The 19789-nt window shown below is 36.8% G+C and overlaps 1 protein-coding gene across 8 annotated transcripts in view; it reads right to left on the bottom strand.

The window, feature by feature from the left end:
- The window catches only part of Dgki (diacylglycerol kinase iota), a 444865-nt gene that overhangs the window by 76576 nt on the left and 348500 nt on the right, over nt 1-19789 (bottom strand). For all 8 annotated transcript variants that reach the window (XM_074062275.1, XM_074062281.1, XM_074062290.1 and 5 more), the window contains 2 exons: nt 16958-17037; nt 14704-14748 (listed from right to left, as the gene is read on the bottom strand). In XM_074062275.1, coding sequence (XP_073918376.1) covers nt 14704-14748; nt 16958-17037 — 125 coding nt within the window. The remainder of the gene's footprint in view (nt 1-14703; nt 14749-16957; nt 17038-19789) is intronic.

Genomic DNA, 19789 nt, shown 5'->3' with positions numbered 1-19789 from the left:
CCTCCAGCCCGTGCAGAGCATCTCCACTTCACATTAAACAGAAACCAGGAGGGCTCCTGCACCACCGCCAGACAGCAGCGCCCAGATGGCTTGAGAAGACGCACACCACAAGGTGAGCAAAGTGGCATGTGGTACTCCCACAGACAACCCTGGGCCAGATCAGCATAGCCCCCTGGACAGACCAACCCCCATCCAGGGAAAAAAAGGAAAAAAACCCCTGAATAATAAGCAATAACAACAAAAAAGACATGTAGCAAAGAGGGCAGGGCACCCTGAGCACTGAAGAGGGGGGGAGGGGCAATCCCTCATGGAACTGTAAATAAACAAGCTGGTTGGAGAAGGCAGGAGCGGCAGCACCCACCCAGCAATCAGGAGCAGGAAAGCTTGTAAAAGCAGCAGTAGGAGGAAAACTCCAAGGAGAAAGGGGAAGAACACTTCCCATGAGAGCTGTAAATAAACAAGCCGGCCTGAGAAAGCAGGTGCAGTGTCATCTCCCTCAGCATGCTTGGAAAGGGGAAAGCTTGTAGCAGTGGCGATTGCAGCCAGGAGAACTCTGAGTAAACAAAGCCTGTGGGGCCAGGTGAGTGCTAAGCTCACTCCTGAGATCTGCATAAATAAAGCCTCCAGCAACAGCAGGCTGACAGTACTGGGCAGGTGAGCCACAGCCTCAGATAGCCAATCACAGAACTGTCTCCAGACTCTTGTATTTTCTCTCTCCCTACCTTTGATGACACAACAACCAACCTACACATGCATGCTGAAAAACTTACTGAAACTGTATTGCATTTGAACTTGGGACACTTTGTGGGTTTTTTTGTTTTGTTTTGTGTTGTTTTGTTTTGTTTTGTTTTAGTTTGTTTCTGACTGATGAGACAATGACAGAACTACTTCTCAGACACCATCTCCAGGATTGGAGGCTAAGGAACTAACACCAAAATTATTAAGATGGAAATTTTATTGCATTTGAACTTAGAGATTTTTTTTTTCATTTACTTATTTTTTATTTTTATTTATTTATTTTTTTACTTGTTTACCTTCAATCCTCTCTCTGTCTCCCTAATGTCTGTTCAGCTTACTGTTGATTAGTACACTATCTCTCCCTGTTTATATCTTTGAAACTTTTTTGTTTGTTTTGTTTTTTTCTAATTGTTTATTTGTTTTTCCCTTTTTCTTTAACTTCTTTGCTTTCCACCTCATCTCACCCTTCTGCTCTAAATATCACCATTGTTATTATTACAAGTTAGAAAATACTTAATTGCATACAGTACAGGGACAATAACAACAAAGAAGAAGACAGAAAAAACAGGGAAACCAGTTTCCCCACAGCGAAAAATTAGTACAGGAACCACAGGGAAATGAAGAAAACAGACACTCAGATCCAGACTCCAACAAAATGAAGATAAACTATGCCAAAGAACCCAATGAAGTCCACAAGAACAATCTAAAAGAAGAAATCCTACAGGTAATCAATGAGAATTTTATAGAGATAATACTGGATATGGTCAACAAAAATACGCACAAGACACTCAAGAAATTCCAAGACAACAAAAATAGAGAATTTGAAAAAGCACAAGAAGAAATAAAAAAAGCCATAGAAGCACTGTTTAAATACCAAAGTGAAACAAAGAACACGATTAATGAAGAGATAAATGAACTCAGGACTAAAATAGACAACATTAAAGAGGAAACAACTCAGGATGTGGAAAACCTCAGAAAAAAGAATGAAACAGAATTGCAAAACAAAATGGAAGGCCAATCCAGCAGAACAGAACAAACAGAAGACAGAATCTCAGAACTCGAAGATGAAATGGTAATTAAAGGAAAAACCAAAGAACTATTAGTTAAACAACTCAAGACCTATGAAAAGAAAATGCAAGAACTCACCGACTCCATCAAAAGACCAAACTTGAGAATCATGGGCATTGAAGAAGGAGAAAAGGTGCAAGCAAAGGGAATGCATAATATATTCAACAAAATAATAACAGAAAATTTCCCAAATCTAGAGAAATCTATTCCCATACAGATGCAAGAGGCCTCCAGAACACCAAACAGACCAGATAAAAATAGAACTACCCCACGACATATCATCATTAAAACAACAAGTACAGAAACTAGGCTAAGAATACTGAAGGCTGTAAGAGACAAAAAACAAATAACATACAAAGGTAAGCCCATCAAAATCACAGCAGACTTCTCAACAGAAACATTAAAAGCAAGAAGAGCATGGGGAGAGATCTTCCAGGCACTGAATGAAAATAATTTCAACCCCAGGATACTCTACCCAGCAAAACTATCATTCCAAATAGATGGAGCAATAAGTCTTCCATGATAAGCAGAAACTAAAACAATATGTGACCACAAAGCCACCACTACAAAAGATTCTTCAAGGGATTTTGCACACAGAAAGTGAAACCTAACATAACCACGAAAAGACAGGCAGCACCAAACTACAGGAAAAGAAAAAGCAAGAAAGTAGAGAGTAACCTCAACTTAGGTACACACAATCAAACCTTCAAACAACTAAGACAACTAAATGACAGGAATCACCACATACCTATCAGTACTAACACTTAATGTTAATGGACTTAATTCCCCCATCAAAAGGCACTGCTTGACAAAATGGATTAAAAAGGAAGATGCAACAATTTGTTGCTTACAGGAGACCCATCTCACTGACAGAAATAAGCAAAGGCTTAGGATGAAAGGCTGGAAGCAGATTTACCAAGCCAATGGCCCCCGAAAACAGGCAGGAGTAGCAATACTTATCTCTGATAAAGTAGACTTCAAACCTACATTGATCAAACAAGATAAAAAAGGACATTCCACACTAATAAAAGGGGAAATAGACCAAAAGGAAATAACAATTATCAACTTTTATGCACCCAATGTCAACGCACCCAATTTCATCAAACATACCCTGAAGGACGTAAAAGCACATATTAACTCCAACACAGTGGTCATGGGAGACTTTAACACCCCATTGTCATCAATAGATAGGTCATCCAAACAAAAAATCAATAAAGAAATCCTAGATCTAAAATATACAATAGATCAAATGGACCTACTTGATGTCTACAGAACATTTCATCCAATTCCTACACAATATACATTCTTCTCAGCAGCCCATGGAACCTTCTCTAAAATAGATCATATCCTAGGGCACAAAGCAAGTCTCAGTAAATATAAGAAAATAGAAATCATACCATGCATTCTATCTGATCACAATGCAATAAAACTAGAACTCAACAACAAAAGTAAAGACAAAAAACATGCAAACTGCTAGAAACTGAATAACTCATTACTTAATGAACAATGGGTCATTGATGAAATAAAAGAGGAAATTAAAAAGTTCCTGGAAAAAGAGTAGAAAATACTCTGGAGTTAGTAGGTATAGGTAAGAACTTTCTCAACGAAACCCCAGCAGCACAGCAACTAAGAGACAGCATAGATAAATGGATCCTCAAAAAGCTAAAAAGCTTCTGTTCATCAAAAGAAATGGTATCTAAACTGAAGAGAATACCCACAGAGTGGGAGAATTATTTGCCAGCTACACATCAGACAAAGGACTGATAACCAGAATATATAGGGAACTTAAAAAACTAAATTCTCCCAAAACTAATGAATCAATAAAGAAATGGGCAAGGGAACTAAACAGAACTTTCTCAAAAGAAGAAATTCAAATGGCCAAAAAACACATGAAAAAATGCTCACCATCCCTAGCAATAAAGGAAATACAAAATAAAACCACACTAAGATTCCACCTCACCCCGTCAGAATAGCCATCATTAGCAACACCACTAACAACAGGTGTTGGCGAGGATGCAGGGAAAAAGGAACCCTCTTACACTGTTGGTGGGAATGTAAACTAGTACAACCACTCTGGAAAAAAATTTGGAGGCTACTTAAAAAGCTAGACATTGATCTACCATTTGATCCAGCAATACCACTCTTGGCGATATACCCAAAAGACTGACACAGGTTACTCCAGAGGCACCTGCACACCCATGTTTATTGCGGCACTATTCACAATAGCCAAGTTATTGAAACAGCCAAGATGCCCCAACACTGACGAATGGATTAAGAAAATGTGGTATCTATACACAATGGAATTTCATGCAGGCATGAAGATGAATGAAATGTTATCATTCGCTGGTAAATGGATGGAATTGGAGAACATCATTCTGAGTGAGGTTAGCCTGGCCCAAAAGACAAAAAATCGTATGTTCTCCCTCATATGTGGATATTAGATCAAGGGCAAACACAACAAGGGGATTGGAGTTTGAGCACATGATAAAAGCGAGAGCACACAAGGGATGGGTGAGGATAGGTAAGACACCTAAAAAATTAGGTAGCATTTGTTGCCCTTAAGGCAGAGACACTAAAACAGATACCTTAAAAACAACTGAGGCCAATAGGAGAAGGGGACAAGGAGCTAGAGAAAAGGGGAGATCAAAAAGAATTAACCTAGAAGGTAACACACACGCACAGGAAATCAATGTGAGTCAATGCCCTGTATAGCTATCCTTATCTCAACCAGCAAAAACCCTTGTTCCTTCCTATTTTGCTTATACTCTCTCTACAACAAAATTAGAAATAAGGGCAAAATAGTTTCTGCTGGGTATTGAGGGGGTTGGGGGGAGAGGAAGGGGGCGGAGTGGGTGGTAAGGGAGGGGGTGGGGGCAGGGGGAGAAATGACCCAAGCCTTGTATGCACATATGAATAAAAAAAAAAAAAAGTTCCTGAAAGTCAATGAAAATGAAAACACAACCTACCAGGACCTATGGGACACAGCAAAGGCAGTCCTGAGAGGAAAGTTTATAGCCATGAGTGCATATATTAAAAAGACTGAAAGATGCCAAATCAACGACTTAATGATACACCTCAAACTGCTATAAAAACAAGAACAAGCAAATCCCAAAACAAATAGAAGGAGAGAAATAATAAAAATAAGAGCTGAAATCAACGAAATAGAAACCAAAAAACCATACAAAGAATTAATGAAACAAAAGGTTGGTTCTTTGAAAAAATAAACAAGATTGACATACCCCTGGCAAACCTGACTAAAATGAGGACAGAAAAAACCCAAATTAGTAGAATCAGGAATGCAAAAGGGGAGGTAACAACAAACACCATGGAAGTCCATGAAATCATCAGAGACTACTTCGAGAACCTATATTCAAATAAATTCGAAAATCTTAAAGAAATGGACAGATTCCTAGATACATATGATCATCCAAAACTGAACCAAGAGGAAATTAATCACCTGAATAGATCTATAACACAAAATGAAATTGAAGCAGCAATCAAGAGTCTCCCCAAAAAGCAAAGTCCAGGACCTGATGGATTCTCTGCTGAATTCTATCAGACCTTTAAAGAAGAACTGACACCAACACTCCTTAAACTGTTCCACGAAATGGAAAGGGAAGGAAAACTTCCTAACACATTTTATGAAGCCAGTATTACACTTATTCCCAAACCAGGAAAAGACACCTCCAAAAAGGAGAACCATAGGCCAATCTCTTTAATGAACATTGATGCAAAAATCCTCAATAAAATAATGGCAAACAAATTCAACAACACATCAAAAAGATAATTCACCACAACCAAGTAGGCTTCATCCCAGGAATGTTAGGGTGGTTCAACATATGAAAATCAATAAACGTAATAAACCACATTAACAAAAGCAAAGACAAAAACCACTTGATCATCTCAATAGATGCAGAAAAAGCCTTTGATAAGATCCAACACCATTTCATGATAAAAGTTCTAAGAAAACTAGGAATAGAAGGAAAGTACCTCAACATTATAAAAGCTACATACGACAAACCCACAATCAGCATTATACTTAATGGAGCAAAACTGACCATTCCCTCTAAAATCAGGAACTAGATAAGGATGCCTACTATCTCCACTCCTATTCAACATAGTACTGGAATTCCTAGCCAGAGCAATTAGGCAAGAAGAAGGAATAAAAGGAATACAAATAGGTAAAGAAACTGTCAAAATATCCCTATTTGCAGACGACATGATCCTATACCTTAAAGACCCAAAAAACTCTACTCAAAAGCTCCTAGACACCATCAATAGCTATAGCAAGGTAGCAGGATATAAAATCAACATAGAAAAATCATTAGCATTTCTATACACTAATAATGAACAAACTAAGAAAGAATATATGAAAACTATTCCATTTACAATAGCCTCAAAAAAATCAAATACCTAGGTGTAAACCTAACAAAGGATGTGAACGACCTCTACAAGGAAAACTATAAACTCCTGAAGAAAGAGATTGAGGAAGACTATAGAAAGTGGAGAGATCTTCCATGCTCATGGATTGGTAGAATCAACATAGTAAAAATGTCGATACTCCCAAAAGTAATCTACATGTTTAATGCAATTCCCATCAAAATTCCAATGACATTCATTAAAGAGATTGAAAAATCTACCATTAAATTTATATGGAAACACAAGAGGCCACGAAAAGCCAAGGCAATTCTCAGTCAAAAGAACAATGCTGGATGTATCACGATACCCAACTTCAAACTATATTACACAGCAATAACAATAAAAACAGCATGGTACTGGCACAAAAACAGACATGAAGACCAGTGGAACAGAATAGAGGACCCAGATATGAAGCCACACAACTATAACCAACTTGTCTTTGACAAAGGTGCTAAAAATATACGATGGAGAAAAGACAGCCTCTTCAACAAAAACTGCTGGGAAAACTGGTTAGCAGTCTGCAAAAAACTGAAACTAGATCCATGTATATCACCCTATACCAATATTAACTCAAAATGGATCAGGGATCTTAATATCAGACCCAAATGTCTAAAGTTGATACAGGAAAGAGTAGGCAATACTCTGGAATTAATAGGTATAGGTAAAAACTTTCTCAATGAAACCCCAGCAGCACAGCAACTAAGAGATAGCATAGATAAATGGGACTTCATAAAACTACAAAGCTTCTGTTCAACAAAAGAAATGGTCTCTAAACTGAAGAGAACACCCACAGAGTGGGAGAAAATATTTGCCAATTATACATCAGACAAAGGACTGATAACCAGAATATACAGGGAACTTAAAAAACTAAATTCTCCCAAAATTAATGAACCAATAAAGAAATGGGCATGGGAACTAAACAGAAATTTCTCAAAAGAAGAAATTCAAATGGCCAAAAAACACATGAAAAAATGCTCACCATCTCTAGCAATAAGGGAAATGCAAATTAAAACCACACTAAGATTCCACCTCACCCCTGTCAGAATAGCCATCATTAGCAACACCACGAACAACAGGTGTTGGCGAGGATGCATGGAAAAAGGAACCCTCTTACACTGCTTGTAGGAATGTAAACTAGTACAACCACTCTGGAAAAGAATTTGGAGGCTACTTAAAAAGCTAAACATTGATCTACCATATGATCCAGCAATACCACTCTTGGGGATGTACCCAAAAGACTGTGACACAGGTTATTCCAGAGGCACCTGCACACTCATATTTATTGCAGCACTATTCACAATAGCCAAGTTATGGAAATAGCCAAGATGCCCCAATACTGATGAATGGATCAAGAAAATGTGGTATTTATACACAATGGAATTTTATGCAGTCATGAAGACGAATGAAATGTTATCATTCTCTGGTAAATGGATGGAATTGGAGAACATCATTCTGAGTGAGGTCAGCCTTGCCCAAAAGACCAAAAATCATATGTTCTCCCTCATATGCGGACATTAGATCAAGGGCAAACACAACAAGGGGATTGGACTTTGATCACATGAGAAAGTGAGAGCACATAAGGGAGGTATGTGGATAGGTAAGACACCTAAAAAACTAGATAGCATTTGTTGCCCTCAACGCAGAGAAACTAAAGCATATACGCATAAAAGCAACTGAGGGCAATAGGAGAAGGGGACCAGGAACTAGCGAAAAGGTTAGCTCAAGAAGAATTAACCTAGAAGGTAACACACATGCATAGGAAATCAATGTGAGTCAACTCCCTGTATAGCTGTCCTTATCTCAACTAGCAAAAACCCTTGGTCCTTCCTATTATTGCTTATACTCTCTCTTCAACAAAATTAGAGATAAGGGCAAAATAGTTTCTGCTGGGTATTGAGGGGGTGAGGGGGGAAGACGGAGGGTGTGGAGGGTTAAGGGAGGGGGTGGGGAAAGGGGGGGAGAAATGACCCAAACATTGTATCCACATATGAATAAAAAAAAAATTACAAGATAAATAAATAAATAAATAATTGAAAAAAAAGAGCAAAAGTCTACAACTATAAACAATCTGAAAACTAAAGCAAATAAAGGTTATAAACCCTGTAAGACTACCCAACATGCATAGCTTAGGAAAACCAAGATTAAAATCATGAGAGCCTTGGTATCAAAGAGAACTGCATATTAATGGGTTAAACATGGAGCTGAAATTAGAGAAACAGATTATCAAAAAGGAATTCACAACTTAAACTTTCTACACTATCCAGTTCTTAACCAATCATGAGCACACAGGGGATTAAGCTCTATATCAACAGAGTACAAGGAACTCCCATATCTTATCTAGCTACACCCCTTTCCCTTCAACTCAAAAAAAGAGAATCAGAATACTAGTGATAGTGATGTTAGTAGAGAGGTAAGTTTGACTGAATTTTTGTTTTAATAAGCACCTTTCAAAAACATCTGACTGTAGATCCTTAGGAAATGTGACTGTGTAGTTGCAGCTATGTTTCAGAAGATAGTCACGTAATTATCTGAGCTGTGCTTCTAACCATCACATCTATAGCTTTTGGTAATTTAGGGAATCTAGTTGCCTCAATCCTCTTAAAGTTGCATAATCAAATCAATGATTCATCAAAGAGATAAGATACTTGCTCATTTAAAAAATGTTTTCTTCATATAAATGGTGTGTTTTAGATGAATGCAAGTGCCACTGCTCTATAATGAAGGCTGAGTGACATAACCTTAGATGTACCGTGCTCCTTTCTATTTGAGATATAGTAATCTTCTAAAATTGCATGGTCTTTAAATGTATGATATTAACAAAAACTGCTCATTTCAAAAATTCCTGATATGTGAATTTTCTCGTTATATATATGTTAATGGAAAAATCTCTTCCCCATGCTAAAAAGATGGCCATATGCACAAAAGCAAGCCTGTATTTCTCATATTTATATACATATATATGTGTGTGTGTGTTTCTGAAAGCCAACTAGCATGAATTATATATAATTAATAAGGGAATTCTCTGAACTACTATTTGGCATGCATATGCCAAACTTGCCTTTAATTTACATTTAATTACTCATAGCTGATGCACACATAATTTAATGAAAGCACAGAAGCCCCATTACACACTCCAGTAGGTTATCCAATTAGGCAATATGCACCCAGCATTTAACTATACCTTCAATGTGAATGAAATTATTTTTCCTTCATAAAAACAAAACAAAAGTACTTTGGGTTGGGAATCTCTGCTTCATTTAATATTTTCCAGTCCATAGTCACCTCACTCTTTAATTTCCTCTTACCCACCCAATTTCTCATCTATCTAACCCCAGCCTCTCTAACACCTAACCAATCTACCTATTCATGTTTTTCTTTCTGTCACCACGTTGCTTACAAATATGTATTTATCTGTCTCAATCTAACTATATTCCCAATAATAGAATCACTGTTGCTACTTTATATTTCAAGCCCCTTTTACTTACAACTATAGCTGCAGAATAAATAAATGGATGGCCATTCTTAGAGCTAGTTCTGAAAGATGAAGAAATAGTGATTATGGTAGACGATGAAAATGGAAAATATTCTGACATTTTCAAGAGTTGTATTATATTAGAAAGTCCCCCATTAACAACTCCGTGTATGTGTGTGTGTGTGTGTGTGTGTGTGTGAATTAATAGTATCATTTTCACTTGCAACAACCAATAGACCTAGCCATAGGCAATTCTCACTTTAAGTCCTCATTTGACCCAATTATTACAGCTTGAATCCAGCCCAAAGGGAAAAAACAATATTCTCCACAAAGAGCTGATCCCTGCCTTTCGCCAGAATAAGATAAATTAATTCTCAAGAAGACCCCCTCAAACTTGCTTTCTCCTACCTTTGAAGGACTTTTCTATAATCCAAAAAAAAAAAAAAACAAATAAAGGAAGAACAGACTTCCAAGAAAGGAGCGAGATGAATAAGGACAGACAACATCAACAAAAGAGTAACAAATCAAGTATTTGTGGAAAATATTGTTTTCCTTGGACTAGAAGAATCTTTAATGGAATACAGCACTGACTGATCCTCCAAAATAGCAGGTTTGTAGGAAAAATATATCAGAGGATGAGCAAATGAATAAAGGCTCAGATCTGTCTAAGATTTCTTTTTCTTGTGGAAGTAAAAGACATCTATATTGCTCTAAAGGATGAAAGGACTTTTCAGTAATATTATATCTCTTTTTAAATATTCCATTCTGCCTAGTGTTATTTTTAAGTAAGTTAATTCTTAGAGAAAGGAATCATGTGAATAAATCCATTTTGTACCTAGTATTGAGTCCTATGATAATCATTAAAATCTCAAGTTTTTAACTCATTAATGTTCAAGTGCCCCCATAGAACACCATTCAGGAGAAGTGGAGAAGGGTGGTGTGTCTATATTTAAAAAAATCAAAAAACAAACTTGCTCCTGGCTCTCCTTATTCTATCCTACCATACCACCATACCCAGAGATGCTTCTTTCTTTCTCCTCCCACTTTCCTCATCAAAGACTTACACCTACCTATTGACCCCAATTCTGTATTGAGTACCATTATAATGACTCCGGGCTTCTGAACTCCTATACTATAGATATTTGGGGCTTGATGGGGAGCTTCCCCGCCCATTGTAGCATGTTGAGTAGTACCCTTGACCGTTACTCAGTAGACTCCAAAAAATGTCTCCAGATATTTTTAAATGCCCCTTAAAGGAACCAAAAGGTGTCCCTAGTCAAAAAACCACCAGAATGATTGAATATGCCTCTATTCCCTAGAAAAATTTATGCTTTAAAATTAAGAAGGAAGGGAACAGAAAAGGAATTATCTCAGAGTAAGTGGCCTCAGAAAGCATCATTGTCAAATAAAGTTCAACTCTTTTATGAATTCCAGTTTATTTGCCAACCTCAAGAAGATACTGCATCTGTACATAATACATTTTTCTTGTTAATACATCAGATACAGGTCACACTGATGCCATTAAGACAGAGGGGGCCCTTGCATTTTGACCTCAAAGATGGTATAGGCAGGAATTTTCAGTAGGCTATAAATATTCCAACATATTCTTGTATAACTCATAATGCCTTGTTAGGTTAATGCAAGATGTCATTTTTGAGACTCAGTGCTTTGTTGGCAACTCACTATGAATTTGGAAAAGGAAGAAACCAAAGCAAGGAAATGCTTAAGTAGCAAGGACTACCACACGGCTCACTAATAAGGTGACTTGGGCCCATGCACACCTTTCTAAATGCTGTTTTTCTCTTGAGTTTTTTTTTTTCTAGTATTACAAAGTAGTCAGCTAAAATCCCAGCTGCAAATTAGTGAGCTGACAGAAATTTCTCAAATTCATTAGTTTCTCTTCATTCTCTTCACAGTTAATTCTCCCAGCATATTTAATACCATTTCATATATAAGTAAGTCCATTAAAAGGCATTTAAGCTACTTTGTTGTCTATGTTTCTTAAAACTTGCTCTCTTATGTTATCACCAACCCCCATGAAGACAGTCTGGCTATTCTGATATTACCTGTTTCTATATTAAAAACAAAATTTAGTATTAAATTTGTTGTCAGGTGGCTTAGTTACTTTCTACATAAAAATTAATAGCACCTGCATCCTTTAGAAAAAATAGAATTCAAACACATCACCTCATCCTCTCAAAAAGACATTTGGTACCATTCATTGTTCTTTGCTCTTCTATTCATTTAACCCTTTTCCAGGATGCACCTTCACTTTGGCCTCCAGATTTCCTGCTGCTTTTCTCAATTTCCATGGCTCTTCCTGGCTCATCATTCTTTTGGACCTGGGCTCTTTGTGAGCGATGAACATGTACAGGTACAACACTGAGCCCTCTCAATGTTTGCACCTCTCTCCAGGTGACCTCTTCCAGCCTCATAGGTCTAAGTACCATCCATTTACCAATGACTCTCACATTCCTATTACTGTGCTTGGATTTTTCAATGTGCTTTAATATTCACATATACCACTTCTTACTGACCAAACCTCTTGGACCTAATAACTGTAAGAAAATTAGAGGGGCTGGAAGAAGTGATTATTCACCATTCTTATAACTCATTCCTTGCCTGATACTCTTAGCCAAACATGAAAGTTCATCCATCCCCCAACCCCCACACTCCTTGCCTCTACCAGCTCAAGTTTGTTGTGCTCAGGAAAGCCCTCACCACCCTCTCTGGATGCTCTTGCTATGGTGATTCCAAGAAAATCTCTCTCTCACTTAAGTTTCCTATCTAAGGAGCAGATTCTGAGCACCCAGATCTTTTGATAGCCCCTCATACCCAAAGGCTGTGCTTTCTAAAGCCCTGCTCTTGCCTTCCAGCCTACGAGAATAAAGGAGGGAGGTGACACTCCTGATGGCCATCCTGGATCATCTTCATGACCCTTTATGTTCAATATACAAAACATTTTTGTGTGACATTTATAACATAGCAGTTTTGACATCAGAGCTTGACATGACTGCGAGTATATAAAAAAGTCAGTGAGATTCTGGCACATCATTTATCTTTCTGCATGATTTTATTATTGAACAATAAATGAAACAAATATCCTTATCACAGTCTAGAATCTCATCCATTCCCTGATCTCTGTGGATATGTACAAAGATGGCATAAAGAAAATATGGCAAAATGACTCACTATCACGCCAAAATGACATTCTACAAGACAGGACAGTACATAAATGCATGAGTTTTATAAGATTAGTTACAATAAATGCTTAAAATACTTTGATAAAATTGCAAAAGTTCAAAATTTCCAAGAGTAAAAAGTATACATCTTACAATAAAACAGACCCCATAGTCTTATAACTACCAGTACAAGTCTTACAAATCAACTCTAGACTTTGAAATCACTAGACATTTTAAATTCAAATTGTACCTAGGTAATGGCTCTAGGTAAATATACTATGAGCTGATGTGAGGAATATTATGCTCTAGCTGAAAAATTAGGTGGAAATTTATCTTTTAATGGTTCATTTACAAAAAGAAGAAACGAGAAACAGTGTACAAGTAGTTTGCTTCCCAATGTAAACACACCCTGAGTGACTTATCCTTTCAGTTGCAGCCAGATGGAAGAAGAGATTCTGGATTGTGAGATATGCTGTTTGAGAAATAAATACACACAAGATATAAAAACACCAAGGCCGTTCTTGTCCTTTAGCCTTCAGCCAAGGGTAGAAGGTACTTATTGGAAGGGAAAGAACATTACCTAGAAGGCTACAAGGCATGGGGTCTTCTCTAAATTGTTGTTGTTGTATATACAAAAGGATGCAAAGCTGGAAGTTTCATGTATAGCAAAATAGACATTAAAACCCAAAGTGCTGAGCTAGACCAGCATTTATAAATTCACAAATACACACATTCAGTCATGTGCTACACAGTGAGGGACCCATACTGCCAGTGACAGTAAGGTAATACCCATCTTAGCTTATGTGTGTTCTCCTTGATGCTCACATATCTTAATTGCCTAAGGATGCATTGCTCTGGACATATCCTTATTAAGTGACACAGGACTGTTTTTAAATCCTCCACTGTATGGAGGCATAAAGAAATCTTGAGAGATTTATTTAGAGAAGTTGTTGGCATTTTATAACTCCTACATGACCCTCCTAGCAGGGTTAGGTCCGGGGGCCTCTTCAAGAAAGGGGTATTAATGGGACCATTCAGGGAGTTTCATAGGGGCCCCTTGTAATCTGGACAATACTATGTATTGTATCTGCTTTGTGACTGATAGATAAAATGGATAAGAGGATGGCTGAAAGAGTGGGTGCAGCACAGGGGAGACAGGAAAGTTGGGAAGAGACTGTACTCCTAACATCAGCTGAGGCAATGGATAACTTAGGGTTCTCCTGACCTAAGTGGGTCAGATAAGAGAGAAAAGCAAACTGGGTTTATGAGATCTCATCGAAAATACCATCATGTGTCAATAAGATTATATTTTAGGACTTTTATTTGATAGTTTGAGGAAGCAGAAAATCGTCTTCTTTGGATATGAAAGGAAGTCATTTTGTACCATGAAAACATCTAGCCCAGAGGTGAAATTGACAGAAAGAAAAGAACAAAGACCAACAGAAAAATGGAGCACAAACCATGATCAAATAGTACATGAACTCGATTGTTGATCTGGACGTTTTGCTTATGTGACCCAGTAGACCCTTTCCCTGATGAACTAGAGTGAGTTAAATTTTCTGGTGTTTATTACATAAAGCACTGCATTTTATAATCTTTCCCAAATGGTTTGGGAGAAAACCTGCAATTCAAACATGTGATAAACTAGTATGGCCCCAAATCAAGAAAATGCAAAAGAATCAGTGTAACAACTTCACTAGGTTCTTCTTGGAGTGTACTCTATCCCTAGAGAATATGTGGACTCTAAATCAAAATGAGACATAAATTGAAAGACGAACTTCTTTTGGCTCGAAGGTACAAAATAAGGAGAGTTAATTATGTTACCTGGTAATGAACTCTCTGGGAACCAGAAGAAACTGACTGCAAGTCCTAATGAGAATAAAAAAAAAAATCCATACCTTAAAATTAGTTTGAACAAGCTGCCCCACAACTCAATCAACCGAATTCCCAACTTAATGCTTCTACAATCATCTGGAAAGTATCTAACTCACCCAAATTTATCAGGTTAAACAAAGAAAGTAATGCCAGAAATAATAACATACCAATTTGGATTGAAAGAAGTAGGTCATTTGTAGATTGAAACTCATAAATACTAAGTAGTGTTAGAGGTGACTGATATATTACAATTTCAAGGATGAAGACCAAAAGTAGACAACAGGAGATTTTGTTATAACAAATAGTGATCCTAGTAATTTTGTAGCTGAACTTTTCACTTGTTAAGAAGTCTTCTCTCTGCAGTCCCTTTAAACACTTTATCACACACAAAATACATACTATCAGGTAATTGTGTCAATATTTTCATAAGCCTCAGAGAGAAATCACTGACCACCATCACATTATCACAAAGTGAGAATTAACGGAGTTGAAATGAATGAGGCTTTGCTGGCAGATTCTGCAACCTGATTCCCTTTATGCCATATCCCCCAGGCCTCCCTGCTAATGAGTGTAATGATTCTTATTTACAGATGTCACCCATCCTGGGTACCTTTGTCCTTACACCTGCTTCCCATAGGTCTTCAACATCTTACGCTCTATGCCCAAGTTAGTTTTAAATTTTCTCCTTTTACTTTTGAATTCACTCTTTCCTTTTCAATAAAATTCTACTTTTAGATGAATACTTAGTTTCAATAAAATTCTACTTTTAGATGAATATTAGTTAAGCATGCAAATAAGTTGGTAGTTTTCGACAAAGTCAGTGAGTTAGTCATATATTTTAATATTATTGAGTCTTCTTAACAAAGTTACTTGAATGTAATTTTTTTAAAAAAGGAAAGAAAGGTATAGCATTCATGAGGACTCACTTTTTAATTGCAGTTTTATTGAGGGATATTCTACAATATAATTCAAACATATTTTGAAAAAATAGGTGCTATTAGTTCTGGCAATATAGCTTTGACCTTGAATTACATGATAAGAAATTCACAAAGTTGTAAATGTTTAAGTGGTCACCCTCACCCATAATTGCTAAATGAAGCCAAAAGTATAAAATTTGTTGACCATTTCTCACCCAAATCAGTATTCAAAATTTGGCATTTATTTCTAAATATTTTGCATTTATAATTCTATCTCCATCTTTAACAAAGTTAAAGAGAAAAAAATAATAACTTTACATCACTTGTTTTCTTCCCATTCAAATTTATTTCTACCAGGAGAAATAAAATCTACTATTATAGCTAAGTGACTATGACTTGAAGTCACTTGAAGTTCACTATTTTTGAACATTTTACTTAGAATGTTTATTGTGTATAATCTTTTGTATGGGGCAGAGCTGTTCCTCTTAGGAGTATCTATCAGTCAGCCAACAGTTTTAAAAATACAAATGTTTAGGCCCACCTGAGAAAAGTGACTCTAAGGAGTATATTTAATCAAGAAATAATTACAAAAATGGTTATTTATACTTTTCCCATTTGTAGAATAGAGACAGTATTGCCCCCCACCTCACAATTTTACAAAAACAACTAAAAGCAATTGTAATGGTGAGTTTGTGTCTTCTGGCTCTGCTGTCATAGGTTAAATTCATAGAAATGCTATATACAAGATCCCTTCCTTTCTATTTCTTCATGGCAAGACCAGATTGACGGAAAAAAAATAAGAGCAATTATTCCTTTGTGTTCTAACAAATTTCCAATGAAATAAAGGTTTTTCTTTCCTTGTAGAAGTTTCATTATTTAAAAAAATGTAACTGTATCTGACATAATTCTGTGCTAGATACAAAACATTAAGTAACTCCAAATCCTACATTCTTTCATTATTTATCAGTGCCCTTTGAAGTTCTGCATAGCTCAAAAAATATGGGTAGTTAGTCTGTGAAAAAAGACAGACGTTCTAAGCTACAGTTGTGGAATATAGGAGAGCATCAGCCCCCCGAAGTTCACCCAACCAATGCTTTCCCATTGCAAGCACCAGAGAAGGGAAGCTGGTGTGGAGAGGAGATAGACAGGGTTTACTTAAAGGACAAAGACACTATATTTCCATTTCCTCTCCAAATGTATCATTTCAGAAGCACGTATGTGCAACTGGGAATTATTTATTAAAATGGAGAGCAGAGGAGCATAAATAATTAGCTGAATAAACTCACCTCCTGTAGGCGGTCTATGTACATACGGCACGCCTCCAAGTCACAGTCTCCACGCACAACTAGGATACCTAGAGGAATGGCTGGGGGCAAAGGAAAAAGAAAAGTCTAAAATAATGTATTTGAGTTTTCTAGACTGACATAAATGTGTTTCTCAGGGTTAAAAAAATAATCTCATAAATGCTACGGGAATTTGGACTATTTCCACACAAAATATAAGCACTCTCTGTCCCACTCTTTGCACCTCCCTATCACTTCAGCTTGTTCCTGACTGCACTTGTTATCTTTCCTTGCATGATCCATTTTGCTCCTGCCACCGACATCTCATTTTACCTCAGTGGTCCTCAGGTGAAGCTAACAACAGCATAGTAACAATGGATTAGCAGAATTGGAAGGTTGCTCACAGCCAGCTGATAATATAATGCCTGCATTTGCAATAGACAGCATGAGGAGTCAAAAATTCAGGATTCTGGACAGTTACCCCTTTCCTCCTAAATGCATGAGGCTTAATCTTTTGGTCAGTTTGCAACAGTTCCCTGTTTATGAAACTGAAGTACTCAAGGCAGTGTTGCTACCTGATGGCCAACACCAAAACTGAAGGTCTAAAATCTTAAAAAAAAAAAAAAAAAAGAAGAAGAAGGAAGAAGAAGACATTGAGAAAGAGGCAAAACTGAAAAGTTTTTAGAAAGTTCCTAGCTTTAAAATCCAACTGAGTTTAAAAATGCTCAGCCTAAGTGTGGTGACAGTAAGAACTCAGTTAATACTAAGGAGTAGCCAAGTTGTGTGCCTATTAAGATACCTTACTTAGGTCGTGGCAAAAGTCATACAGTGGCTTTAGTGGACAGGTCTACTTCAAATAGAATCAATAAGATCCCCAAGATACTGAAAAATAGTCTCCTTTCCAAAACATCACACCAGTGGCTCATGCTTATAATACTAGCTACTTAGGAGGCAGAGATCAGGAGGTTCGAAACCAGCCCCAGGCAAATAGTTTGCCAGACACTATCTTGAAAAAAACAATCACAAAAGAAAGACTTGGTGGAGTGGCTTGAGGTGTAGACTCTGAGTTCAAGCCCCAGTACTGCAAAAAACAACAAAAAAATGTATGTGCATATTTCTTACTTTAAAAGTACAGGTACATTGTTAGATCCGTGATTTAACAACAACAACAAAAAGAAAACTTTCAAAACATTGAATGAAACAACTAGAAACCAGCAAGCAGATGACATTACAAAGATGTTCACTACTTTTAGAAATCATCCATAGATTGAATTTATTTTTAGTCTTCTAAAAAATGCGATCTGAAAATGCAAAGTGTGAGGACTTTAAAAATGAAAAATATACCAAATAAGATATATTTTAAAATTCACAAAATTATCTTAAAGAACTCTCAAAGAAGTAAAGGAGGTATGCATATAAACAAATAATAAGAAGTGTGGCACAAGTTGTTTTAAATGTATGAAGTGAGGCATTTGATTATTAGAAGAGAAAGAGAGTAATTCTCACTGAAAGTAGAGTCCGGGCTCCTTGCAGGATATGGAGCCCCACTTGGACTTATAGTTAGAGGAATAAGGATGGTCCAAATAGAGTTTCTTTCTCAATAAATCCCCTAGATCGGTTTCTTCTAGGGAGACCAGATCAATACTACCACCTCATTCCTTCGTGCTTCTGAAGTCCTGCATATATAAATCTTCAAAGCATCCATCACCTCTTTGAACTATGGAAGCCTGTGAATGAATATGAGTCTTCTCACATCAAGGATAAAGCTTGTTTACCTTCATTTCTCCAATGCCTGCTAGAGAAATGGTAGACATTTAGTAAGTGCTTGTAAAAAGAAGGATGGCTAGAGTCTTTGCAATTGTGTCTTCAAGATATAATTCAATTTCCAGAGCAGGCAGAAGTAGAAGTAGACAAAGTAGACAATGTGCATTGGGTTGGAGCTTCTTTTGCCTGTTCTCTAAGAAGCTAAGCACAAGAGTTAGTAAGCAGAAGGTGAGAGACCCTCGAAGTGCCACATATTTTGGAGACTACTTCCAGATTATTGAAAGATAAATGGAAGCATCAAATGTTTTAGCATAGCCATCATGTATCTTGAAAGAGAATGAAAGGGAAACCTAATAAGGAAATCCCTTAAAAGTACTGATTGAAGAAATCATTTGTACTACTAAATGGATCCCAACAAGGTGATTCACCTTGGAAACAGAAGAAGAAGATTTCTAACGCCAAAGAATAATAAGGGAAAGCCAAAAGGCTGTGCAAATAGAATATAGAAATAATCTTGCTAATGTATTTAATGTTACTTTCACTTTTTTCATTTTATCTTTTTATTTTTATTTTTTTGACCATACTAAGGATGGTCACACTCCCAGTCTTTTTTGCTTTTAGTTTGTTTTTCAGATAGGTCTTGTGCTTTTTTTCCAACTGGTCTCAGGCCTCCTACCTCGACCTCCTGAGTGGCTGGGATAACAGGCATGTACCACAATATCTGGCCCTGCTAACTTTTTCCTGTGGTTGACCTCTGTAATCCTTCTGTCTCTATCTCCCAAGTAGTTGGGATTACATGCATGCATCAGCATATTTGGCTGATACTTTCTTTTCATCTCAAATGTAGAGAAAATTATTAAAGGTAGAGAAAACTATTTTAATCAATATTTTCTTAAATTAGGAGATACATTTTAGAGAAATGTACCTCTAATTTCCTTTTGTTATTAATACTTAAGAGTTAGTCTGGTCCAAATATAAATTATTCAATGTACCTGGCTGCAAATATTTTAAACTACAATTAAAGACTGAATATTCAAGGTGTAGAATCAAGAAGGAATAGCCAGCAAAAAG

This window comes from Castor canadensis, chromosome 2, assembly GCF_047511655.1.
Source record: "Castor canadensis chromosome 2, mCasCan1.hap1v2, whole genome shotgun sequence".
NCBI classification, from domain to species: Eukaryota; Metazoa; Chordata; class Mammalia; order Rodentia; family Castoridae; genus Castor; species Castor canadensis.
This window is presented reverse-complemented; position numbering and strand designations above follow the sequence as displayed.